At 47.7% G+C, this 25,570-nt stretch overlaps 1 protein-coding gene across 2 annotated transcripts in view; it reads right to left on the bottom strand.

Annotated features, from left to right (window-relative positions):
* Positions 1 to 25,570, bottom strand: part of MIPEP (mitochondrial intermediate peptidase) — a 1,848,751-nt gene that overhangs the window by 1,433,892 nt on the left and 389,289 nt on the right. For both annotated transcript variants that reach the window (XM_069639422.1, XM_069639423.1), the window contains exon 6: positions 18,973 to 19,155. In XM_069639422.1, the coding sequence (XP_069495523.1) occupies positions 18,973 to 19,155 (183 nt within the window). The remainder of the gene's footprint in view (positions 1 to 18,972; positions 19,156 to 25,570) is intronic.

Genomic DNA, 25,570 nt, shown 5'->3' with positions numbered 1-25,570 from the left:
GTGAGGAGTGTGTGTGCACGCGCGCACCCATGTGAGTCACTGCATTTAGGGCAGCAGTAATGATGTACAGTTAGTGTTGGCGTGTCATTTATTTTTGTTCATGTTGCTGTTCCCAAGCAAGAGGAGGAAGCGTTCCAGTCAGAAGATGAAGGTATCCTGTCTTATCGGGGTTCCAGCAGAGCAGCGATAAGGTTGCAGTCAGGAAGGTGCCTTGGGGAAGGAGCTGGCTAATAAGCTTGGTGAGGGCCAGTATCGGATAAAGCGTTAGTAGTACAGTCGGCAGGGTGTCGAGCTGCTGAGAGCAGGGGGTTCCAGTAAGTTAGTGGGGAGCATTGAACTTCCACTGTTGCCCAATGTACGACGGGTATGTCGGGCCAAATGGTACTAGTGTACGGGGTTGCCTTGCGACATGGGGTTAGCCAGCAGTCATGTGACCTTTAGTGAGAGGGGCTGGCAAGGTTGGGCAGTAAGGGGACACACTGGTTTGCCGTTGCCCAAGCCGGCCTGCGTTTACAAGGATAGATGTGGTTATATGGTATGTGTATTGTGGTCTCATGGAGCATGTTGCCATACCTGCCTACATTTGAAAATCAAAATTCCTGAGATGTATGCCCCGCCCGCAGCCTCACAAGACTCCGCCCATTTGCACACGGCTCCGCCCACACGCCCCGCCCATCTGTCAAAAAGGTAAACTTGGTTGTTGTAGCCTTCAGTTTGCTTACTAGAGCATTGAAAATAATTCATTCAATGTTATAGTAAGCAAAATGAAGGCGGCGCCGCCGCCGAAATAGTGCTTCCAATCCATGCCATTGGATCGAAAGCACTATTTTTGCTGCGGCGGCGCCTTCAGTTTGCTGAATTAATTATTTTCAGTGCTATGGTAAGCAAAATGAACGTGGCACCGCCGCCGTAATAATAGTGCTTTCAATCCAATGACATGGATTGAAAGCACTATTATAATAGTGGTGCCCTGCAGGCAGTAGGCACGAACATTTCGCGCCGTTTCCGGTCCCGTCGTATTCTCCACCTGATTAGCTACTGGCCTTGAGGTTGTAAGCGGTTTATCAATATGTCCATTCAGAGATGGCCGCTTTGTCTTGTGGCGGTGCCCCTAGCCACCGAAGTTAATGAGCGGGGGAAAGAGGTATGTTTGGACGATGAGTGTCCATTGCTGGAATGGCCACACACGGTTTATAATGAAATACATACACAAGAATTGACTACCTCTTCGTGGATAGAGAACAAATGCAATTGGTGGAGTCCTCCAAATATCTGGGCAGATCGGTCTCTGACCATTCGCTACTGATCATGCAATGGCAGCTCAAAGGACCCAGACCCCCCATCCCTATGTGGAGGATGCCAGTTGCGGCCCTCGAAGACTCAGAGTTTAGAGAGGACCTCGCCGAAAAACTTGAAAAATACATTGATAACAACAAGGGCTCAGTATCCACCTGGAGCACATTGTGGAGGCCTTGAAGGTGGTGGTAAGGGGCGAAACAATATCGAAAGCGGGCGGTACTCGCAGGCAACTAAAGGTGTCCCTGGATGCACACGAATTGGAGATAACACGTCTGGAATCCTCCTCCAGCATCACTCCGGCTATCGAGAAGCAACTGAAAGAGCTCCGCGAAAATTGCCAATCCTCCTGGGACAGAGTAGAGAAATTCGACCACGCAACGTACACCACCAGATCCCACAAAGAATCAGACAAACCTGGCAGGCTATTGGCTTGGCTATGCAGGAAAGAACATCCTAAGCAACTCCCCACCGAATTACTAGACGAAGAAGGAACATCTCATAAGACGCAGACGGGAATCAACAAGACATTCGCCAAATTCTACTCCAAGTTATACACTCACCACAAACAAATTCCCAGAGACGAAATCATTGATACACTGGAAGAGATAGACCTCCCCAAGATCACCACCGAACAGAGAGGAGAACTAGAAAAGGAGATCACGGCCGAGGACGTGAAGGCAGCAATCAGATCGCTCGCCACCGGCAAGGCCCCTGGAAGCGACGGCCTCCCATCTGAGTTCTATAAGGCATACGAATCCACACTCACCCCAATCCTGCACGAAGTATATCAAGAGGCCTACACAGACAGGATCTTACCCAACACCATGAGGGAGACAATAATTATCCCCATGCTCAAGCCACATAAAACACCCACTGATTGCGACTCCTATCGCCCTCTGGCCATGCTAAATTATGACATCAAGATCCTCACCACCATATTGGCTGGCAGACTCGCCAGAGTGCTGGGTTCCATAATCCACGAAGACCAAAACGGGTTTGTTCCCGGTCGCAACACCACAGCTAACCTCAGAAGACTACAACACATCATGGCTGAGACCCACGAAAGGGATGAGGACCTAGCGGTACTATCACTTGACGCCATCAAAGCCTTCGACTCCATCTACTGGGAGTGGCTTATCGAGTCACTCAGGGGATTTGGGTTTGGCGAGGGCTTCATCAGATGGATCAGGGTACTATATAACTCTCCAACCGCAAGAGTGAAGACAGGTAGAACGGTGTCGGAACCCTGGCAGATACAGAGGGGCACTCGGCAGGGATGCCCTCTCTCGCCTATGCTATATATACTTGGCCTGGAACCGATTGCCATATACTTCAGGCAACAATTTTTTGACGCCGGCATCAAGATCGGCAATACCTACAACGTAATTTCCCTCTACGCTGATGATGTCCTGCTGTACCTAAATGACCCCAAGGTCAATGGACCGACCACACTGGAGGTACTCGACAATTACTCGAAATACTCTGGAATACAATTTAGCAGACACAAATCCTCAGCATTCCCACTGGCTGGCCTGAGAGGCCTAACAGAGAACGACCTCCCGGCTATAGGAATAAAATGGCAATTCGACAACTTCAGGTATCTAGGAATTAAAGTGGGCCACACTCCGATGCTCACACACGAATACAATACGGAAGCTGCCATACCAAGCCTCCGTAGATCCATGAAATTCTGGTCTAAGCTCCCGCTCGCAATGGTTGGCAGAGCAGCAATTGTAAAGATGATAATTCTCCCCCGGTTCCTGTATTTCTTCCTGAATATATGCTTCTACGTAAGACCACCCTTCTTCAAGAAACTAGAAGCGCTCATAAGAGACTTCCTGTGGGGCCCCAAAAGACACAAACTGTCTCTGGCCACACTATCTCTCCCACACAAAGAGGGAGGAATAAAGCTTCCGGACCTTCAACTATACTACCTAGCGGCCCAGCTTAGTCACATCACGAAGTGGATCTCAGATGAGCCACTGGGACTGGGACTCCTGAGTCAATTCTACACCAAACTAACACCCAAGGAAACTCTATGGAACCCCCTACTACACTCCCCCGACCCTCCCTTAGCCATCGGTCTCGGCAGGCAGATATGGGCCAGAACCTGCTACATCAGGCAAGTGAAACACCCGTACTCCCCAGACAACCCCATCCTGGTGGATATTTGCAAATCAGAATCTGATCTATCCACGGCAAGAAGATGGGAAATGGCAGGCATTTACACATGGGGAGATATGTTTGAGGAGGGCGAATTCAGAGAACTCGAATCACTACAGACCAAGGAAGGGCTCTCAAGTGGCCAGTTTCTCTGGTATCAACGCATCAAACAAACCAGCAAAAAAAACTGGAAAGGATGGCCAGAAGAGCCCGCTCCAGACCCGCTACTACAGGAAATGCACAATCTTGGGGACGGATGGAGACCGATCTCCAGGCTCTACAACAGACTCACCGACAAACCCAACCCCAAGGGAGAGGCACTGAAGGCGAAATGGGAGGCAGACATCGGAACCCCGCTCACAGACAAGGAATGGGAAAGAGCACTAATATACCCCAAAAAGGTGTCCAGGAACTCCAGATTCGGCCAGATCCAGCTGAACGTTCTTCATCGTATGTACATGACTCCACACAGGGTGGCTTCCTTCAACAGACAAGCTTCCCCGGCATGCCCGAGGTGCGGACACGACAGAGCGGACTTAATCCATATGTTCTGGACATGCACCAAAGCGATGGAACTGTGGTCCAAAATCAAACAGACCTGCAAAGATGCAGGTATGGAAAGATATAAGTGGACACCGGAAGAATGCTTACTAGGCACCTACCCCAGACCAGCTAAATACAAACACCTTGTCAAAATGATGGACATTTCATGCATCTTAGCAAAGAGAACCATAGCCATGGCATGGAAGAAACCATCCGGCCCTAGACACGAACACTGGTTGAAGGAGATGCAAAAATGGACAGCAGCTGAAACCAGAGCCTGGCAAGATGGAGCCAACTCCACCGGAGATATGGCGAGCGGCACCCTAGACTCCTGGAAGGCCCTATTGAGAGACACATCCTTCAGCGCAGACCATAAACCCCCCTGACAACCCCCAACAACATGTCACAACTGAACGCTTGATACTACAAAAGACTCCACCGGTTCCCCGAGGCACGCGATTCCTCTTCACCCACAATCACCCGAAAGACATGTATCGCACCATATGAAGACTGTTGTTTTTGATGTTCTTGTTTTTTTATTTCCCCCCTCCCCTTTCTTTTTTCCTTTTCTTTTCTTTTCCTTCTCCATTTTACTTGTTAATATACACTGTTCATATGTTTGTATTTGTATGCCTTTAATACAAAACACCAATAAAATACGTTTAAAAAAAAAAATAATGAAATACATTGTGGGATAGCTCTGGGGAGCACTGCTAGGGTAAAGAAGGTGATAGGATCTCAGACCCATGGTTGTACGGTAAGGCTTGTAAGGTAGTGCAATGACCCTGCACGGTTTTTATGATAAGGGTTTGCTATTGTTCAGACAAGGGATCACCACGGGTCCACTTCTTAAATGAAGTTTGGGAATCCGTTTTACCTTGCAGTCCACTGCTACGTGAAGCACCACTGATATAAAGCAATTTTGAAATAGGTTGTTTTGCCGCGGATATACAGACATGGTTACAAGTGGCATGTGCGTTGGCCTCCGCGCTGCCCGATGCATTACCAGATTCGGCAGGCGACAAAGGGGGAAACGTGTAGTAGGTAACTAGCTGTTGAACAGGCGGTTTCGTTCACGCAAGTATTGGATGCGCGCACATTCAGAAAAGTTGCAAATCCAAAGTATTAGAAATACTATTTTATAATGCTGTTTGGGGATGAAGATGATAGCTGGTGGGCCACAAGTTTTAGGCACAATACCAGGTTTCGCCTGGTGCAGTAGCCTCTGGTCCATTGGGCGGGGGTTCTTCACAAGTTGGTTAAATACAGTTGTGCAGCTTAATTTATATCTGGTGAAGACACCATGTTCCAATTCCTATCAAGTGGGCAACTTATGTGTGGCAGCTTGGATGGAGTTAGACCTACAACGAGTTACGTGGTTACAAGTGCGAGCACCAGCATTACATAGTGATTGGCGGCAACTGGCTGGATTTACCAGAGGTGGTCTTTCATCAAATTGGGGTAGAAGCCCATATCACTTTCCTGCGATGGGGTTAGTTATGGCCTGAGGTGATTTAGGGCCTCAACACTGCACGTTCCTTGTGGTAGACGGGGCAGTTGAGGATTTCTGGGAATGGTGTTAAGGAGCAGCGACAGTAGGTTCTAGTTCAAGAGCCCTTACCGCGGACACCGTGCACGGTCACTACAGGGTGCATTTCAGGCGTCCAGTGTTAGCTTAGGTGATGCGGATTGTAATATGTGCCTTTCAGTTGCGAAATTGCTGACCGGTCACATGGGGTGGTGTCTTGGCACAGATATGGGGGACGCAAATTATTAAATGCATGGATTATGATTTGATGGCCAGCTAAGGGGGTGGTGTCGTGACAGAGCCATGCGGATTGTAAAACGTGCCATTCAGTGGAGGTGAAATTGCTGACCGGCCGCATGTGGTGGTGTCAGGGCAGAGATAGGAGAGTATTATTGCATTATTAAATGCATTAATCTTGATTTTGTTGCCCGGTTACCGGGGGTTTTTCCATGTCAACTCCATGAGGTTTGAAAAGTGGCCGTTCAGTAACTTTGTCACATCGCTGAGATATTGTGGAAGAGAATGGTTCTTTGCAGTAGGTAGAAGCGAGGGTGAGGTGCACTCCCAAAGCGGCAGGCACAAGTGGCAGGCGGTTGAGCATCAATTTATGGGCCAAATGTGGGATCCTGCACTCGGGAACGATGGCCGGCCGGGAAGAGACAGCGGCTAAGTGATTTCGCGAAGATGTGAAATGTGTGCCCAGTACGATGGAATGAAGATTCGTGGGGGGTATGTCCATGTTGTGCCGCCGGCAGGTGGGAGGGAGGAGTGCCTACACCAAGTGCAAGGCTTACCTTGCACGGAGGCACCAACAGGCACCGGTGGCCTCTGGCCTGGTGCATCATGTACACAGGCGAGGACGTCTCATCAAAGTCAAGGATAGCGAAGGCGTGCTTCCCGGTAGTTGGTGCACAACATTAGTTAAGATCATTCAACACAACTAAATGGGTTGGTGGGGAGGAATATTGGAAGCAGCTCGCAGTGCGCGCGCCGGAAGCAGGTTATTTTACCTTGTATTGCACAACAAGCATTATGGCATAGGTGGGTGTGAACAATTATTCGCTGTGCACGACAAGAAGGCAGGAAGAGAGGCCTTTGGGAAGTGGCCGGGATTCACGTAGCGAGGCGATTGGTACGATGATATTAGGCGGGGTACGCAGTAGTCAAAGGGAAGTAAATGAGGATGGGGGAGGAGTCGAGCAGTTGCCCTAAAGCCCGGGGATAAAATGACATTTCGAAGTGGACGCGCTCGCCGGATATGGTTCAAGCCAGTAGCTTCAAACAGGATGCTACGAAAGGGGGAAGCAAATAGAGGTCTGGGTGCTTTGATCGGATGCTGTAGGAGGCATTTAGCTTTCCCGGGCAAATGAATTATGGTACAGGTTGGTAATATCAGCGGACAAACAATAGACCAAATGGGGAATATATAATCAGTGTAGCAGTAATACAAAGAGAAATACAAAGGTTCCCATCAGCAGTGTGGTAGCCAGTGTTGATATCCCCATCCTTTAATCCAGCAGGCTGGAGTTGAATTCCCAAAGAGGGAGGTTAGATCTTGGTAATTGAGGTCCACGGGGCTCCGATTGTTGGTTAAAAATACATTTAAAACCCCCAGGCGAATGCAGGGTTGTGTACATTCAACGGCATTGTGCCGGGCATTAAGGGGTGTTCATACGCTCAGAGTAAGGGTGATACATTACACAGTGGTTAAAGGCAAGGACCGGGGGTCGTTGGAGTATTTGGGGCCCGAGGGCCGAAGGAATAGCAGGATCATGGGCCAGCTACACGCAGGCAGTTGGTTATAGGTTTGGCACATTGCTGTATGGACCACTATCCCGTACATGTCGGTAGTACCAGAATACAAGTGTACAGTAGCCTCAAGTTTAGGTACACTAACACGGGGAAAGCCAAGGGCAGAGTGGAGTTAAGGAGATTGGTGCACGGAGGCTGGCCGAGGTAATAAAATAGCGCCATTGGTTATAGAATTAGGGACTCGGCGGGGCGCAACTCGCATCTCAAGGGGGGATTAGTAATACGATCACGGACCCATGGGATAGTGCGAGTTTTTAATTTATAACTGGGGGCCATTGGGCATGCATTAACAAACTACATTATAAATGGGGAAAGAGAACATTCTGAAGGGGATTGAGCAGTACATTGGATTAAGCAACGCAGTGTGGTATATCAATAACATTAGGAATGGTTTGGAGGAGCAGGATGGCAGGCCCGACTCAGCATTTTTTGACCTACTGGGACAACAAACAAATAAACCTGGTAGTTAACATAGGTTTTAGGTTAACACTACTTATAGGGGCAGAAGTCTGGGCGAGTGGGGCCTAAATAAAACTGGGACAAGCCCAGATAATTCTGGCTTCGTACAGCATTTTTCCACCCTGGGAATGCCGGGAGAGTAGGCAGTCTGCTTGGTCCATGGCAGGGGAGCTTCGGCTTGCACAAGGAATAGTAGCGAGGAATGGGATCTGGTTAAAAAGGGGATGGCCTAGCCCAACCTAGTCATGATCGGCACTGCTCTAGACCAGGAAAACTCTGGCAAAGGCTGGCGAACCACAAAGGAGTGGGGTGGGTGAACGTGGCCTACATGTCAGGCGAGAATAGGAGGTGAGAGCCTCCCTTTGAAGCCTAATGGCGGTGCCGTTAACCCCTTACCTCCGCATTACAAGGTCCTTTAGCGGGGCCCGCTAAGGGCGGCTGGTTTTACCAAGCGCCCTTAACGGGAGCCGCTAAAAGACCAGCATGCTAATAACAGGCCCGTTACAAACGGGCCCATTAGTAGCATGCTCCCCATTCCCATTGAGCCCTATGGGGGCTCGAAAGGGAATGGGTTCCCTAAATGGGGAAATACCGGGACCTCCAAGGTTGGAATGGCCTGGTAATTCCCCATTCAGGGATCCGCTATGCGGTAAGGGGGTAGCCATGGTGCTAATGGCTACCTCCAACCTCGTAATGAGCCCAATATCTGCAGCAAGGGGTGTGCAGACTGAAGGTCTTGGCAGAGGTAAGTGAGCCTGATAAAGAAGGAGGGAAGGTGGTATGGAAGTGAGCCCGGTTTGGATATTGTAACTTCACCTGTCAGAACGGCGCTCCTCCAACATGATAGCTCCTGCAAGGGCATGCAGAGTAATGAGGATTTGGTGGGGAAGAACTAATAAGTGGAGAAGAACAGTTCAATTGTGAAGTAGGAGAAACAAAGCGGGTATCCGGGAGCCTGGTTAAGCTCATTTCATGGTAAGAAGGGATGGTCGCTAAAGTCAGTTACTACGAAGCCACTGGAATTAGGAAGCAGGAAAGGGGGCAGCCGTGGTGAGCGGTAACCCTTCTTCGGCGTGGCTGTGTTTTGGCAACCAGTGACAAGAGACCGACTCCGAATGAGCCATGAGCCCCGACACATGACAAAGAAAGGAGCCTGGACTGGGTTGCCATCTTAAACTGCGACCCAACCATCAATAAAATTAACCCTCAACAATGGACAGACCACCACCTAATCGACTTTTCCTTAACTCTAGACAAACAGACAACCTCCTGCCATTTCTACTCCCAACTATCAATGCACTCCCTAATAATTCAGACCCTGAATTCCTTGTGGAGAGTTACAATAACACTATGAACATAGCCCTAGATACCATTGCACGCCTGAAGTCACGCAAAAGTAAACAAGCTCATCTCAATGCCTGTTTCACCCCTCACCTTAAAGATCTAAGATTGCAAAAAAGGAAATTAGAAGCTCAATGGCGACACACCCCTTCTGAAGAAAACAAACTGCAATTCAAACAATTCGCTAAAAACGACAAAAAAGAAATCCTACTTCCAAAAAAAAAAAAAAACAACCTTTTCAACAAAAGGATCTCCAACGCAAGTTCCAACACTAAGGAACTATTTGCTATCTTAAGGGAACTGGAATCCCCTGTACCAGCATTCAACACACCCTAGTTAACAAAATTATAACACTTCAAACCAAAATATCCACAAAAAAAGCATCCTTGCCTACCAATGAGACACCACTCACTAGCCCCACCACAAACACACCCAGCATAGCCCCTTTCAAATTTGCCAAAGTCTCCATTCAGGAAACTGAAAAAAATGATTGCATCCCTTAAACCCTCCAATTGCAAGGGCGACAACTGCCCAGCCCAACTAATTAAGGATGCAGCAAGGGACTTAGCCCCGTTTATAACTAAACAGATTAATGCCTCCTTCTCCACCAACACCATACCAAGTAATCTAAAAGAGTCATGGGTTCTACCTCTCCTCAAGAAGCAAACCCTAGACCCCTCTATCCCCACCAACTATAGGCCTATTTCCACGGTACCCTTCCTTCTTAAGATAATAGAGTAGCTTATTTACAAATTCAGCGCTATCTTGAATCCAACTAGCTCCTAGGTGTCCGCCAATCTGGATTTAGACCTCAACACGGCACAGAGACAGCCTTAATTGACCTCAAAACCCAAATCGATGAGCTCAACGACAAGGGAAACACTGCCATGCTACTCCTCCTTGACCTGTCGGCGGCCTTTGACCTGGTGGATCACACAGTCTTGTGCGAACATTTGGCATCGGCGGCCCACTTCTCAAGGGAGGCTATAGCCTGGGTCCAATCGTTTTTGGACAACCGAACTATGAGAGTTTTCTCTACATCGGCATCAGCTGACCCATCAAAATAGCCTGCGGTGTACCCCAAGGTTCCTGCGTCTTGCCGACTATGTACAATATATTTATGAAGCCCCTATTTGACAAATTGGACAGACTGGGTGTCACCTACACTAATTATGCAGATGACACTCAGATCCTCATTCTCCTTTCGGGCAATTGTGTCGCCGATACGGCCTTGGTAAATGAAATATACCTCATCATTCAGACATGGATGGCCACTCATGGTCTCTGCCTGAATGATGACAAAACTGAAATCCTGCTCTTTGGCTCTGCTGCCAACCTAAAGAAACGTAGCCCTAACTACACTGCATTCAACATAGATGGCAACATAATTACAGTAGCCAAAGTAGTGAAAACACTAGGCTTTCACTTTGACTTCACCCTGACGCTTAACGGGTAAACTCCCTAGCATCCTTCACCTCCTATACGTGCAAGCTCATCAGAGCATGCCGATCTTTCCTAACCCAAGCTAGCTCTATCATCCTCGCCAACGCCCTAATGCTCTCCAAACTTGACTACTGCAATGCCCTGTATTTGGGAGCCAACAAATACATCAATGACAAAATGCTAATTTTGCAAAATAATTCCCTGAGAACTACCCCCAACCTACTCACCAAAGAACACATCTCTAACATAAGAAGAGAACAGTGGCTAAAATTCTGTGACAGAATTTCACTCAAAACAGCCTCACTAACCCACAAATGCCTCAATAATGCAGCTCCCCCTATCTTGTAGAGAGAATAGTGAAAATAACATCAACCCGCCCTACCAGAGCTGGCAATCCCTATTGCTTGCAGATACCGTGATTTAGGCTAAAAAAAAAACTAAAACAGGCGGCAGTAGTTTCCCGGTTAAGGCGGCCCAGTGCTGGAACACTCTCCCACTTGACATTAGAATAGACCAATCCTATTACAGCTTCAGATGTAATATCCTCAAATGACCGTCAGGACGAACTGTGAACTACCCTAGCCTTTGAACTCTGTCCTGACTCTAACCTTCTCCGCTTGTACATATGTATATTCCTTCACTAGATCTGTTTAATTACTTATTTGCATCGTTTTTCATGTATCATTGTGCCCTAACTCTGTAACTAAGCTTAAAGTATCCATGTATTTTGTTTCTGTTGCGCCCAGTTACCTCTGGGTTTGGTGCGCCATACAAATTATTAAACAAACAAACAACACCGGTGTCTGGAGCAGAGGAATCCTCAGTGGCAGAGGAAATGAGGGAGCAAATGCCAACCAAGGGAGATATAGCAGCCCTCCTAGAATAGATCAGAGGAATACGAACAGACATCAGAAGCTTGGACAAAAAACTGGAAACGCTGAATGAGACAGTCAAAGGCTTAGAAGCAAACCAAACAACAGTCAACATATTAGAGATACAATCAGACATGATAATCTCTGAACTAGAGAGACAAGAAGAAATCATGAGACTAAAAATGGACGACTTTGAAAACCACGAAAGATTTAACAACCTTCCATTCTTTCGCTCCCGGAAAAGGAAGGTGAGAATTAGAATATTAGAAGAGCAGTTCAAGTGGTCCTGAGAACTCTATATGGGAAGGAAGAATGGATCTAGCCTGTGGTCGACAGGGGACATGGAGCTGGGAAAGGAGGGCGAGATTTCACTACTATACAGAAAAGTCTAAGATACTGGACAAGGCGAGAAGAGAGGGGCCCATTGATTATAGGTCAGACAAGATAACGATATTCCAGGATGTGTCTTTTTCACTCTAACCAGGAGATGCCTCTGTGCCCCCCTCACCAAATGGCTGCCGGAGAAAGGAGTGAGGTACAAATGGGACTACCCCCTCTCGAATTCCTTTGAATATGATGGCTTAAAGTACAACGATCACCGAAGACGATATTTAGAGGGTCGCAGGGGAACTAATGGAGGGAGGGGAAGACTTACAACAGGACCAACAATTGCAGCGAAACCAGACACTGTGAGGCGCAAACCCTAAAACAGAGAATACCAGGCTCAAGAAAATAAAATTTAAAAAAAAACACCCCATCACCGAAGGCGAGATGAGAGAGAGAGAGAAATTCTGGGATCAAGAAAGATGGGTAGAAAGATGGGTAGTAGTGAAAATGACCAGGCTGCGCTGGTCATGGGTACTCGATCAGCCAAGTTCCATGGGACAATAAATGTTAGGTTTAAATGGGCCAGAAAAGTCATATGTCACTCTGGGTAATGGGGGAGATGGGTAATCAATAACAAAGGGAGTTGATCCCGGACAGAGTGTGAATTTAAGGTTGCCGGGGGGATAAGTAGAAAGGGGTTTGGAGAAATAGTTTAGGATTCTTTTGAAAAATAGGGGGGCTCACAGAGAGGAGAAATGAGATAAGAAAGGGCTGAAGGAGAGGTCAGACCTGGTGGTCCAGTCTGTGTGTGGGGAGGGGTGATGTTCCAGACTGGCTGCCGAGGGGAGTGAGGACTGTTGGGGTTTTGTTCCTGTATGGGACATGTTTCAGTTGGGGAAAGTTGACACACGCAACACAGCCTGGGAAGGCCAAAGAGTATTACATATTGGATTTGGTAGGGATGCACAATGAAAGGCCGGAATACATACAAGGTCAAGGGGAGATAGGGTAACCACTCATCAGAAGAACTAATGGCTAATGACAATATAGCCCTGATCATGGCATCGCTAAATGTACAATGTTTAAACACCCCGGCTAAAAGATCAATGGCCGTCCAAGAATTCAAGTGCTCTCACTTAGATACACTATGTTTAGTGACCCATTGGCTGAAAGGAAAGGAACCGGCTCTCCGAGCAAGTGGTATTGATAAAGTGTACTCTGCCTCAGGCCAATCTAAGAAGAAAGGAGTAGCTATAGTGGTCAGAAATCTGTGCAGGCTGGTATTGGAAATAGTAGTCAAAAACCCTGAGGGAAGATACCTGTTGTACGGCACCTATCAATGTGCCAAAATAACATTGGGAGCAGTATACTGCCTGAACACATCGCAAATCCCCCTTCGGGAGAAATTAGCGGATACAGAGAAACTCTTTGTAGAGGGCACCCTATTTAAAGGAGGAAACTTCAACATGGTCCTAGAGCTGGATATAAAAAGTATGAAACTTACTAGAAGCCATCAAATCATGGGGCGACTCACACCCGCTTTAGGAAAATCAATCAAGACTTTTGGATTGAAGACGCCCCGATACCTCCAAGGGAAGGCAATCCACTGTTATACTATTCAGTGTTTCACGACTCCTAAATGAGAATATATTTAATCCTGGCAGACGCTGGGGTGAAAGGGAAAGTAAAAGAATTGGGGCCAACACCAATCCCGTGGTCAGATCATGACTTAGTGGTAGCAAAAATAGGTAACTTGGAGAAAGAACCCAAAAGAGGGAGATGGATATGCAATGAATTACTCCTTAAGGATAAAGAAGTGGTGCAAGGCCTCCTGTCAAGCATTAAGGAATACTTCTCATATGTAAAACGTCCTTTATGTGACTAACTGCGCAATAAATAAAATAAAAAATTAAGGAATACTTCCAACATAACTATATCGTACAAGTGAGGCCCCCCAATGGTATGGGAGGGATTCAAAGCCACTATAAAGGGGAGAGCCAATTAGGGTAGACGTCCAAAAGAAAAGAGAAAGACAACGAGATGAAACCGTTCTGAGGAAGAAAATAGAAACTCTCAGCCAGGTGGCCCGTGTAGGAATTACGTTAACCGAGCTAACCCAAAGGCGAATAAAACATATGAATCCCAGGTGAGGGGCTGATGGGCCACAAGACAGAAAAGAAATGACTATTCTTAAAGCAGAAATATCATGAAAGGGGAAAAGGCAGACATCATTTTGGCCTGGAAATTAAGAGAACAAAGGAATTCTAAAATAGCAACCTCAATCCAGCCCATAAATTCCCAGATAATCTATGGCACCCAGAGGATAGGGGAAAGATTTAGCAAATACTATGATTATCTGTACTCAGCAGAATATCGAGGGGATGGCAGTCACATCGACTTTTTGAATCCGTTAGTAATCCCGAAGATCTCCAGGGAGACCTCAGAGCTTCTTGATTCCCCCATTACAGACGAGGAAGTGATTAAGACTATTAAGGATATGAAGGGATGTACAACTCCAGGAGACAATGGCTTCCCTGCGAGATTCCATAAATTATTTCGCTGAACGCTGGCCCCATATCTGGTGAGTCTTTAATGGAGTCTTAGAAGGAGGCAAGCTACCAGAATCAATGCGGGGGGCTATAATAGTAATCATTCCTAAGGAAGGAAAAGACCCCAAATCATGTTCCTCATACAGGCCGACCTCCCTCCTAAACACAGACGTAAAAATGCTGGCTACAATACCATGGAAAAGACTGGATGGGGTTCTACCATCCACGATTCATGGAGATTAGGCAGGCTTTATAAAGGGTAGATGGTGGTCCGACAACATTAGAAAGACACTGAACATGATCCATCTAACCAAGAAACAGAGACAGGAAGCATGCCCAATCTCATTAGACTCAGACAAGGCTTTTGACCGAGTGGCATAGAGTTATTTGGGGACGATCTTGGAAAGAAATGGATTGGGTCAGAACTTTTGGAGATGGGCGTGAGCGCTTTACAGCTCACCAACAGCAAGGGTACAGGTGAATGGAGTGATGATGCGCCCCTTCAAATTATCCACAGGCACTAAACAGGCCCTGTCCCTGCTGCTATATGCAATGGCCAAAGAGCCCGTAGCAATTGCCATTAGTCTAGGAAACCCTACAATCAGAGGAATTCAATGTGGAGACATTGAGTTTATACGGTCACTATTTGCAGACAATATCCTGGAGTACTTGGTGGGATTTGACGAAACACTTAAAGAGCTGATGGTAACCATCAGATCCTTTGGCAAATTCTCCGGCCTAAAGATCAATATGTCCAAACAAGAAAAAACACCCAAATAGCTATACAGTATTAATGTGGAGATCTAGACACAATAGGGCTAGGGATTAGAATAGAAAAGGAGGCAATTACATACTTGAGGTTTGCAATTCCCAAGGACTTAACAAGATTGTAGCCCATGAACTATGACCTCCTCCTGGAGAACTTGCGTAAGGATATTAGCAGGTGGGGTAGACTCATCCTATCCCGATTTGGGAGGATGACATCAATTAAAATGAATGTCCTTTCCCGCCCGTTTTATTTGTTCTCCTCGATACAATCCTGATTGCCAGAGAGAGTCTTCAAAGACCTTAACTATATAAAATACAGATTCATTTGGCAAAGTAAAAAGTCCAGGAATAAGAGAGAGAGACCAACCCTTTCTAAGGATCATGGGAGATTTGGGTTCCCAGACTTCTTTATTGAATATAAAGCGGCCCAACTATACGAGAGATGGTCTAGGAAGGTATTGGACGTATCTTGAGGATAGTGCAATGCACCCCAAGAAAGTAAGAGTCTTATTATGGTCACCGATAAACAGAATCCCGACTAGAATTCGTCTCCACCCTACTTTGGAAGCGTTATGAACAATCTGGCAAAAGGGAGGGGATAACGAAAAAGTGTCCACCTGGCAATTCCCTATTGTGACGAAATCCTACGGAATCATCACTGATTCCCCGTTGGTAGTCTCCTCCCACACAGCTAAGGAAAGGCACCCGCAACCTGATCCTGACTCTGAGGGTGGTGTCAGGAAGGAGGATCATGTGGGAGGAGATGAATACCAGGGGGGAAGTGGTGGCTCTGGCGGGAGCAACATGGTTTTCTCCCCATTTTGTGAGGAGGAAACCCTAATTCCAGAGTCTTTGATGGCATACTGTTGTGAAATATCGGTTGTTTTTGGTAATTGTATTTTAATTGCAACTGTTCAACAACATGACTTAAAATCAGTTGAAACTTACTGCAACTCTAAGTCCCAGAAAGCCTCAGGTACTGTGACGAAGAAGAGAAGCAAAGAGTTAATGTGGAGGAAATGTGACCTTAAGAATAATGTGCAATCTAGTTGCCCTCAACCTAATTGGCTGAACAGGACCTTAAAATTCCCAGATCACCTGCAGCAAGTGGAACAAAGATGGAGTTCGAAGGCTGCACAGTTCGCGGGGCAGGAAGCGTGACAGCTGGCAGAGGAAATCCCACAAAGGATTGTGGGTAGAATGAGAGACGCTCTCCAGAAGCAGGTTGGTGGCATTCGATATCGGAGGAGAAGAACTCTGGAAGAGAGAAAGCAGATGGTGCGCTGTGGGGCTGTGCGAGGGGAAGCGGTCCTGCAAAGCTGCGCAGGTCTCGACAGCCAAGGACAGGAGAGCCGACGGGGAGACCTAATAAGACTCTGCCCAGAAGGGGAAGCTGGCTCCTCGCAAGCACATCTCAGCAGCCGCACAGTGAACCAGTGAGTCAGTCTGGCCGGCAAGGGGGGGCTCTGGGATGTTCAAATCCACTAGAAAGCATTTTGAAAGGAACATTTCAAAGGAGTGTCAAATGCCCAGTTCTATGGAATTTCTTCCACTCAGGAGGATCTACAACCACGTTTTAGCTCACTGCTCCCTTCACAGAGGAGAAATATCCATTTGCATATCAGTCTTTGTCCCACCCACATGGGCGGTCCCAGCAGCGATATACTAGGCTATTATCCTCTTAACAAGAGTATCATCAGCAACCCCAGACATGTTTCGGCCTTGTTGGGCCTCCTCAGTGAGGTGAAGCTGAGCCTCTTTCACTGTTGAGGGCAAGGTGATGTCACTCACCGTTCTGGTGACGAGTTGGTGTGGGATGGCAAGGCTTCAGAATCCTATTCTTCTGACTTGATAGATGAGCCTGAGGTTATGAAACCTAGGCCCCGTCACTGGAGGGAAAAACTCTTTATTGCGATATGCCCCTTTGCTGAGTGAAGTAAGCAGACAAAGTAACTGATCACCTAAAAGAGCGGGTGGGAAACGCACGGCCATACCAGCTGAAAAGGAAAAAACACAGGTCAGTGGTAGTTAGGTATACGACAGTAAACCGAAAAGAAAAGGTGAGATATAACCACTTGTTTCCCTTCCCTTCTAGAGATGATGGTGTGGGATTATCCCAGGGTCTAATCCGTACAGAAACAGAACAAGAGATTCGACTAAGTATCAGGTTGATTCCCAATAATGTAAGGTCAGGCAATTGGAGAAAGGAGTTCCTTACTGTTCCTTCTCAGACGTCTAGGATGAGGATGGAAGTGTGTGATACAGTAGAGAACGACGGGAGAAAACAAAAAATAAAAGGTAGGTTAGTTAGTAAGGGAGACTGACCCGGGCAGCACGAGGGACGCACTGGAGTCCGGATGGTGCACCGGCTGCAGAGCATTCTGAAGTGCACGGTGATCAATGCTGAGATCCAATACAGGTGAGTTTCCAGTCAGTACGTGGGTATTCAGAAAAGGACGTCCGTCTCACGTAGCAGGAGTTGGTACACTCGAAGTCAGAATGGAGCAAGGCGAAATACCAAATCAGTCCATTTAACGTAGTAGGAGTCAATACTAGGGGAGTTAGAACGGATCAAGGCGAAATTCCAAAGCAGTCCGTGTAATGTAGCAGGAGTCGGTACACGGGAAGGCAGACTGGAACAAGACGAAGGTAGGTCGGGAACCACGGAAAACAAAATAGTCTGGTAGCAACTTCAAACAGAAGCAAAGTTTAGAGTATGAATAACTCTAAAGTTTGTGTGGGGAATGAGGAACTGAGCAGCCATTGATTGTCTGAATCACTTGACACAATGCCGGATGAGGAAGCTGCAGAGGCGTTACCCTTTTAACAGCTGGCTGTAACGGCCCATTTCCTGGGCAACCTCCAACGACGGAGGAACAGGGCGGCGGAACGTCGTGTTCTCCGTCGAATGGCTGGATAAACCTTGCGTTTAGTGAGCCTACAAGTAACGTGCCTTCCATGATTGTTGCTCCGGGTATGGGAAGCATGCACAGTCTTCCGAGTTTTGACAGGTGATTGACAGTGGCACACAAATGGAAAAGTCCAACATTGCCAAATAAGGAGGAATTGTTGCACAGAGTAATGGACATTTTCACAATGTAAAAATGTACATACCTGATACGAGATGACATGGGAGCCTTTCAAGAAGAATGGGGGATATTCACAAGTAAATGGGGAACAGGCCAGGGATAAGCAGAAGGTAACTGAGCCAGATGAGGTTGGAGAGACTTGACTGGGAGTTGTAATGGGAATATTGTGGAATAGGAAATGGGTTCAAGAGTGCTCCTAACTAAACAATGGGTGCAAGCTAATGTCAAAACAGTGTATTCGTAGTTTACGCAGGTATTGATGGGCTGTCACTTTGATGCTGTGTCCATGATTACATTAGGGGAGGAAGGTGGGAGTATTTTTAATTTGATTGTTTATATGTTTTATGTTCACAATGCAAACATTTAATAAAAAGAGGATTAAGTGGACTCACTGTGCCGGTCAAGTGGCACAGTGAGTAGAGCACTCGCTTTAACATCGGTGCAGAGTCTGCTAATGCAGCGGCAGGGCCAAACTTAGTCTTTCATCCTTCCGAGGTCGATAAATGAGCACCACACACCGTGGGTAATACTAAGCAGCGCTCAGATACCTGAGGGTTCATAGCGCTATATAAATGCCAAATTATTATTATTTATTTATTATAAAAAAGAAGAATGCTAAAATGGGCAGAAGCAGAACATGCTTCCATTTTAGAATAACACACATATTATTTAAGTGGTTTTCCTTCATTTTGCACACAGTAACGAGATCACCAATCATTCTTACCCATTTGTTACAGAGAGTATATTTAAAGCTGATATGTTAATAGTCATAGACTTACCAAATCATCTGGTGAGTCTGCGTATAATCCTCCAATTTGTAAGTAGTTTCCATCCAAAGAAAAACTATTTTGGATATGAGGTGGCAAGATTTTCTTGTCAATTTTATTTGGAAGATGTGCTCCTGCAATGAATTCACTGCTCAAGTCCAGAATGTTGACATTAAGGTTTACAGCCTTTTTGCGCTGAAAATGAAGAAAAACACAACATGGATGAAGGAGTGCTTTATGCAAGCTCCACAGTTTTCTAAGGACAAGTAAGCACATAACCCTTTAAGGCACAAGAAATTAACAATGAAAGCAATGTCTTTGTGGTACATATTATGACCTGTTTTTAAGCATCATACTCCTTACACCAGGTGCAGCAAAATGCACCCTCTGCAGCCAGCCTAAGCCCAGGTCCAGCCATGTGTGCCAGCTATAGCCTTATATACATGTGCAGGTCGTGCACCAAATAAGAGCTGTGTATCCTAGGTAGTGGCTCTCATGCCGAGACACTATGGGCCTCATTACAAGTTTGGTGGTATATCTGTAATATTATACCGCCAAACGGAATTACTGTTATCGCCACTTATCACTGGGCGCTGCAAGTTCTCCTTTTATTAAGTCCAAAGGGCTCAATGGGGATTTCACGGGTGGTAATACCACTGATTTCTGGTAGTAAGGTGGCAGTAGGGCAGCGGATTTACCTGCAACGTTTTGCTGGAGGAAAATCCTCCACCTCACCAGCAAACCTTTAGTACAGTGGTAAAGTAATGGAGTTACGCTGTGTGAGGTATCAGAAATACGAGACAGACACAAAAGTATAGTTTTCTAGAGAGTTGCCATTTTATTCGATAAAAAGGGTGGGATAAACCCCTATCTTTCTCTAACCAAACAAAGAGGTCACTGCCTGGCAAACGAAAGCTAAACAAAAATGACCTAGTGCCCAAAAAGTATCTGACCCTCACACGAATATACACAACAACATTATACACCAGTTTCAACTTGGAAGGTTTCAAAACGTACTCCTTGTGACCAGGGCTGGACTCCCTTCCCCTGGATCAATTCAGGAGCTCTTTGAGCAAAGTTCTGGTTCAACAAAGTTCTTTTCACTGTAGCATAACAAGTCTTTCCATCTACTATGTCCTTTCACTTTGTAAAGCAAATGTCTCTTTCCCCAATTTTTGTTCACAAATCCAAAACAACTGATGGTTTCCAGAGTATCCCTTTTAGTGAGGCAAATGACTTTCACCAAACTCAAGTTCGTAAACCAAAATGATTGTTCTCTTCAAAATGGCAAACAATTATCAGCATATCACACCTTCTTCAAATGAAACACTTGTCAGGATAGCACATCAGCTACTTTTCATAATGTAACAGTTTTTCAAAAAGGCGGATGGAGATTTCTTCAAATAACACTTTCGTCAGGATAGTGCAGCAACTACTTTTGATGAGACAACAATGTGTCAAAAGTCTGCTAGCATTAGTAAGATCTTTCCACCACACCTTTTTTCCACAAACGCTCTCCTTCAAATGATCTTCTTTCCTGGTATACTTGCCTGCCAGGACTAACTACTACAGTCCATTTCCTGGTTTAGTCACCTGCCAGAAAGAAAACTCCAACTACAAACACTCTTAGTGGTAATGCTTTCTCCACGATTCCCCACACCAGTATTTCTTGTGAGGAAGACTGAACAATGTCTGCCGCCTCTTATAGCCTCTTGACTCTTGGCAAAGTGGGTTCCAGTTTTCCACAAACTTGAAACTCAAGATAGGAGACTGGTTTACAGATTGCTTCTTATCCTCTTCTCGGTAGCCTTTTGGCTGTTGGCACTGTGGGTTACAAATTGCCCCCTGTAGGTGTCCCCTATAAGGAGAGTTGTGCCCGTGTTGCCTCTGTGTGGTTTCTTCACAGCCTCCTAGCTGTTGGCAATGCGGGTTATAGATTTCCCCCAAATGGCATCCCACTTGGGGAGAATTATGCCCTCACCATCTCTTTAACGTCTCTTTACTTGTTCGGTATCCAAAACTATCATTGGTTAACAGTGTTCCCTTTCGGTGGACCCCAGGATCAGCATCAGCATCCAGCTAACTCACCGGCTCTCTGCAGCTTCTCCTCCTCGCGTTCAGCTCAGCAGCAGACCTCCTGCTTCTGGCCCGCGCTATCTCCAGCTACCGCATACCTTTGGTGGGCGGTGCATCTGTTCCCAGGAGCTCCGACACCTCCGACAGTCTTTTCCGCAGGTTGTCACAAAACAGGATGCCATATGCTGAGTTGGGAGCACTTCTCCCTCTCAGCTGTGCTTCTTCTCCCGCTGTGCGTCCTATGCACTGCTGATCGCCTGCATTCCTAGAGTCAGGATCAGCTGGTGTTCTTCCTCCTCCTCTTTCTATGGCAGTCCTAGCATCTCAGGGAGCCGCTGCTTCATCTGATTCTTCCAATTCTCCTTCCTTCAGGTGAAACTCATTCCATAGTTTAAATGTCCCTCTCAAGTGCCTTGGCCTGTAACAACCAGACCGCACTTTCTGCTTAACAGCACTGTTAATCATCACTGACTGAGCCCCTCTTCCTCGCCCCAGTACCATAGTAATTACGGTTACTGAAGTCCATAGTGGATTGTACATCTGCAACATTAGTTTCTTCTATTTTATAGTTAGTTCGTTTTGACCGCCTTATAATTGGAGAGTTGTCAGAGTAAGGGCAGGTTGTGAAATGGGTTTGTAATTTAACATTGGAATGAGGTTTTCTACCTAAGGGAGATATTTTATTCCTGAGCTCCTAAAGCACAAACCTGCATAGATGATTTCACATAACATGTTCTATGGGTAATTATTATGGAGGGACTTGTACATGGATAGCATGCCATTAAATATTTAGGAATTATCTGACTCTCATTCTCAGAAAAAGATGAATACTGTGTCTCACCTAAAGGAGTCACCACTTCTCCCTGACAGCCCTCTCCTCCCATGTGATCCTCACTCTTGATATCACCCCCAGGGTTAGGATCAGGTAGTGGCTGCCTTCCCCAGGCTGCAGGAGAGGAGACTTTACTGGGGTTTAGTGATGACTCTGCAGGATTTATCAAGCTGCTTTACCACCACTACCGTACTCATGAGGCCCTATGTCCTTAAAACACATGCCAGACTGCTAGCTAGCTCTTTCACTAAGTACACATGCACCACATGATTGTTTCCCACAAAAAACTTTTCTAATTCAGCAAAAAAAGATCAGGCATATTGTAGAATACAATCTTACTCATTACGTAGACATGCGTATTAGAAATACATTTCCCAGAATGAACTTTTCTCATTCAGTAAAGAAGATCAAGCATGTTCTAGAATACACTCTTCATCGTTAAGTAAACATGCCCAATAGAAATGCATTTCCCCATCTGCACTTTAACACAGTCCAGAGGGGCCAAAAGACTATTTGAGAATCTTTCTGCCCCACTCAGTACAGAATGTGAGACAGAAGGAACAAGTTACTTACCTGTAACTGTTGTTCTCCAGCATGGGTCTGGCATGGATTCACATGCTCATGAATATTCCCCGTCGTCAGGCTGGGAATCCTCGGTAAAGAAAAAACCAGTATCAGTTTCGTTTCTGATCTGTCTTTCGTAGTAATAACCAATCACTGGTCCCTGCGTCATACTGACCACAGCCAATGACTGCCCTCTACCTAAGCACCGCCTCTGGCAGCCATCTTCAGATTTGGAAGCACGTGAAGTGGCAGTATGACCAAGTGAAGAGCCGCAGAGGGGTAGGCGGGAGAGTTCGCATGTGAATCCATGCCAGACCCATGCTGGAGAACAACAGTTACAGGTAAGTAACTTGTTCCTTCTCCAGCATGGGGTCTGGCATGGATTCACATGCTCATGAATAAAGAATACATAGCAGTACACACATGCACAACCACGGGAGGTGGCAAAGGCTCAACATTAAGCATCACATCAAACTCAACATTAAGCATCTTACCTCCTCACCAGGCTCACCTCAGGCGATCAGGTTGCGCAGCACTGCTTGGCCGACCCTGGACTCCTCCCTGGAATCCCGGTCGACGCAGTAGAATTTCGTGAAGGTGTGCGTCGACCTCCACGTAGCAGCCCTGCATATGTCCAGCAGGGGCACACCAGATAGGAACGCCGTGGTAGCTGCGATCGCTCTGGTGGAATGGGCTCTCGGACGGCCAGGCAGCGGTCGGTTTGCCAACCGGTGACAGTACATGATACAGCCGGAGAGCCATCTGGAAATGGAAGCCTTCGAGAGAGCCTTCCCCTGATTGACAGGTCCAAAGTTCACAAAGAGTTGTGACGTCTTCCGAAAACACTTTGTGCGGTCTACGTAGAACTTCAGCGCTCTAGCCACATCCAGCGAGTGCAAAGTCCTCTCAGCCGGCGACGAAGGCGACGGGAAGAATACAGGCAACACCAAGGGTTCGTTGAGGTGTAAGTCCGACGGTACCTTGGGCATGAAGGAGGGGTGCGTCCTGAGCACTACCCTCGTGTCGTGAAAAGTCAAGTACGGGGCCTTGCAGGAAAGGGCCTGGATCTCTCCCACCCGTCGTGCGGAGGTGATGGCCACAAGAAACGCTGTTTTCCACGACAGAAACTTCAACGGGGCCGAGTGCAGAGGCTCGAACGGAGGTCCCATGAGCTTGGTCAGCACCACGTTGAGCTCCCACGCCGGGGCCGGAGCCTTCACCGGCGGGAACGATCTGAACAGTCCCTTCATAAACTCTTTCACCAGACGATGAGACCACAAGGACGTCCGCCCCGTGGTTCTGGTGTATCGGGAGATCGCAGCAAGATGAATCTTGATGGACGCGTGTGCCAGTCCAGCTTTGGCCAGCGTCAGCAGGTACGGCAGTACTTGGGGAGCCGTAATCCGTAGAGGGTTAATCTTCTGTGCGTGGCACCAGACAGAGAACCTCTTCCATTTGTGTCCGTAGCATTTAAGAGTCGAGGACGCCCTGGCCTTTGCAAGAACCTCTCTGCAGTCGGCCGGTATGTCGTATCCTCCAAACTCTAGCGCTGCAGGAGCCAGGCCTGCAAGTTCAGCGATTTCGGGTCGTGGTGGAGGATGGCGCCTCCTTCCCTGGAGAGCAGATCCGCGTCCACTGGCAGCTTGATTGGCGGGGACGCTGACAAGTCCAGAAGGTCCGGGAACCATATCTGCCTCGGCCACGCAGGTGCGACGAGGATCATCCTGCACCGTGACCTCTTGAGCTGGTTGACGAGCCGGATTAGCAGTGGCAAAGGAGGGAACGCGTAGAGGAACAGGCCCTCCCATGGGAACGAGAAAGCATCGCCCATGCTCCTCGCCTGGGGAAACCTGCTGGCGAACCTCCGGCACTTGGAGTTCGTTGCCGTCGCGAACAGGTCGATCTGGGGTGTGCCCCACCGTCGGAAGAGGCGATCCACTAGATCCTGCCGTAGTTCCCACTCGTGGCACGAGCGCAGCTCCCTGCTGAGTGAGTCGGCGATGGTGTTTTTTATCCCTGCCAGATGAAACGGCACCAGAAACATCCCTTGGGCGACTGCCCAATGCCACAGGTCCTGCGCCTCCTTGGACAGTGCTGGGGACCTGGTTCCGCCCTGTTTCCTGATGTAAAACATGGTGGTGGTATTGTCGGTGAAGATCCTCACCACCTTGCCCTTGAGGGACGGAAGGAAGGACCTGAGGGCCCAAAACACTGCACGGAGCTCCAGGACGTTGATATGTAAGGATTTCTCCGTCGGGAGCCAAAGGCCTCTTGCGTGCAGATTTTCGGTGTGCGCTCCCCACCCTTCCAGGGAGGCATCCGTGGTCACTGTCTCCTGGTGGGCTGGGGTCTGGAAGTCCATGCCCGCCGTCAGATGCACGCGGGTGCCCCACCACCGGATCGCTCGTCGGAAACTCTCGTTGAGTGTGATCCTTTCCTCGAAGCTGCCCGTCGTTTGGATCCAGCGCGCGTCCAGGAACTCCTGCAACGGGCGCATCCGGAGCCTGCACATGGGAATGAGGTAGATGCAGGAAGACATCATTCCGAGGAGGGACTTGATGGACCTCACCTCGGCCGCGTCGGCCACCAACATCCGCTGCACCTTGCCCAGGATGGTCCTGGTCCTCTCCTCCGACGGGGAGGCCAGAAGGGACACTGTGTTGAGCCTCGCTCCCAGAAACAGAGCGTCTTGCGCGGGTACCAGGTGGGATTTGGCGTAGTTCACGGAGAATCCCAGGTCTGTGAGAAGTTGGACGGTCCTTGCCGTGTGAACCACGGCGAGCTCCCTTGTCTTGGCTCGGATGAGCCAGTCGTCCAGGTAGGGGTAGACGTGGATCCCTTCGCGGCGCAGCTGCGCCGCCACCGGTGCGAGGCACTTGGTGAACACCCTGGGTGCCGACCGTAGTCCGAAGGGGAGGGCTTTGAACTGGTAATGACGCCCTTGGACCACAAACCTGAGGAATTTTCGGTGCCCCTTCAGGATGGGAATATGGAAGTAGGCATCCTCCAAATCCAACGACGACAGGAAGTCTCCTTCCTCCAGCTGACCCAGGACGTGCTGGAGGGTGACCATCCGGAACTTTTGCGCCTTGATGAACTTGTTCAGACGTCGCAGGTCCAGGATGGGGCGCCATCCCC

The sequence above is a fragment of the Ambystoma mexicanum genome, chromosome 7q (assembly GCF_040938575.1).
Source record: "Ambystoma mexicanum isolate Mex_15411 chromosome 7q, UKY_AmexF1_1, whole genome shotgun sequence".
In the NCBI taxonomy this organism is placed as follows: Eukaryota; Metazoa; Chordata; class Amphibia; order Caudata; family Ambystomatidae; genus Ambystoma; species Ambystoma mexicanum.
This window is presented reverse-complemented; position numbering and strand designations above follow the sequence as displayed.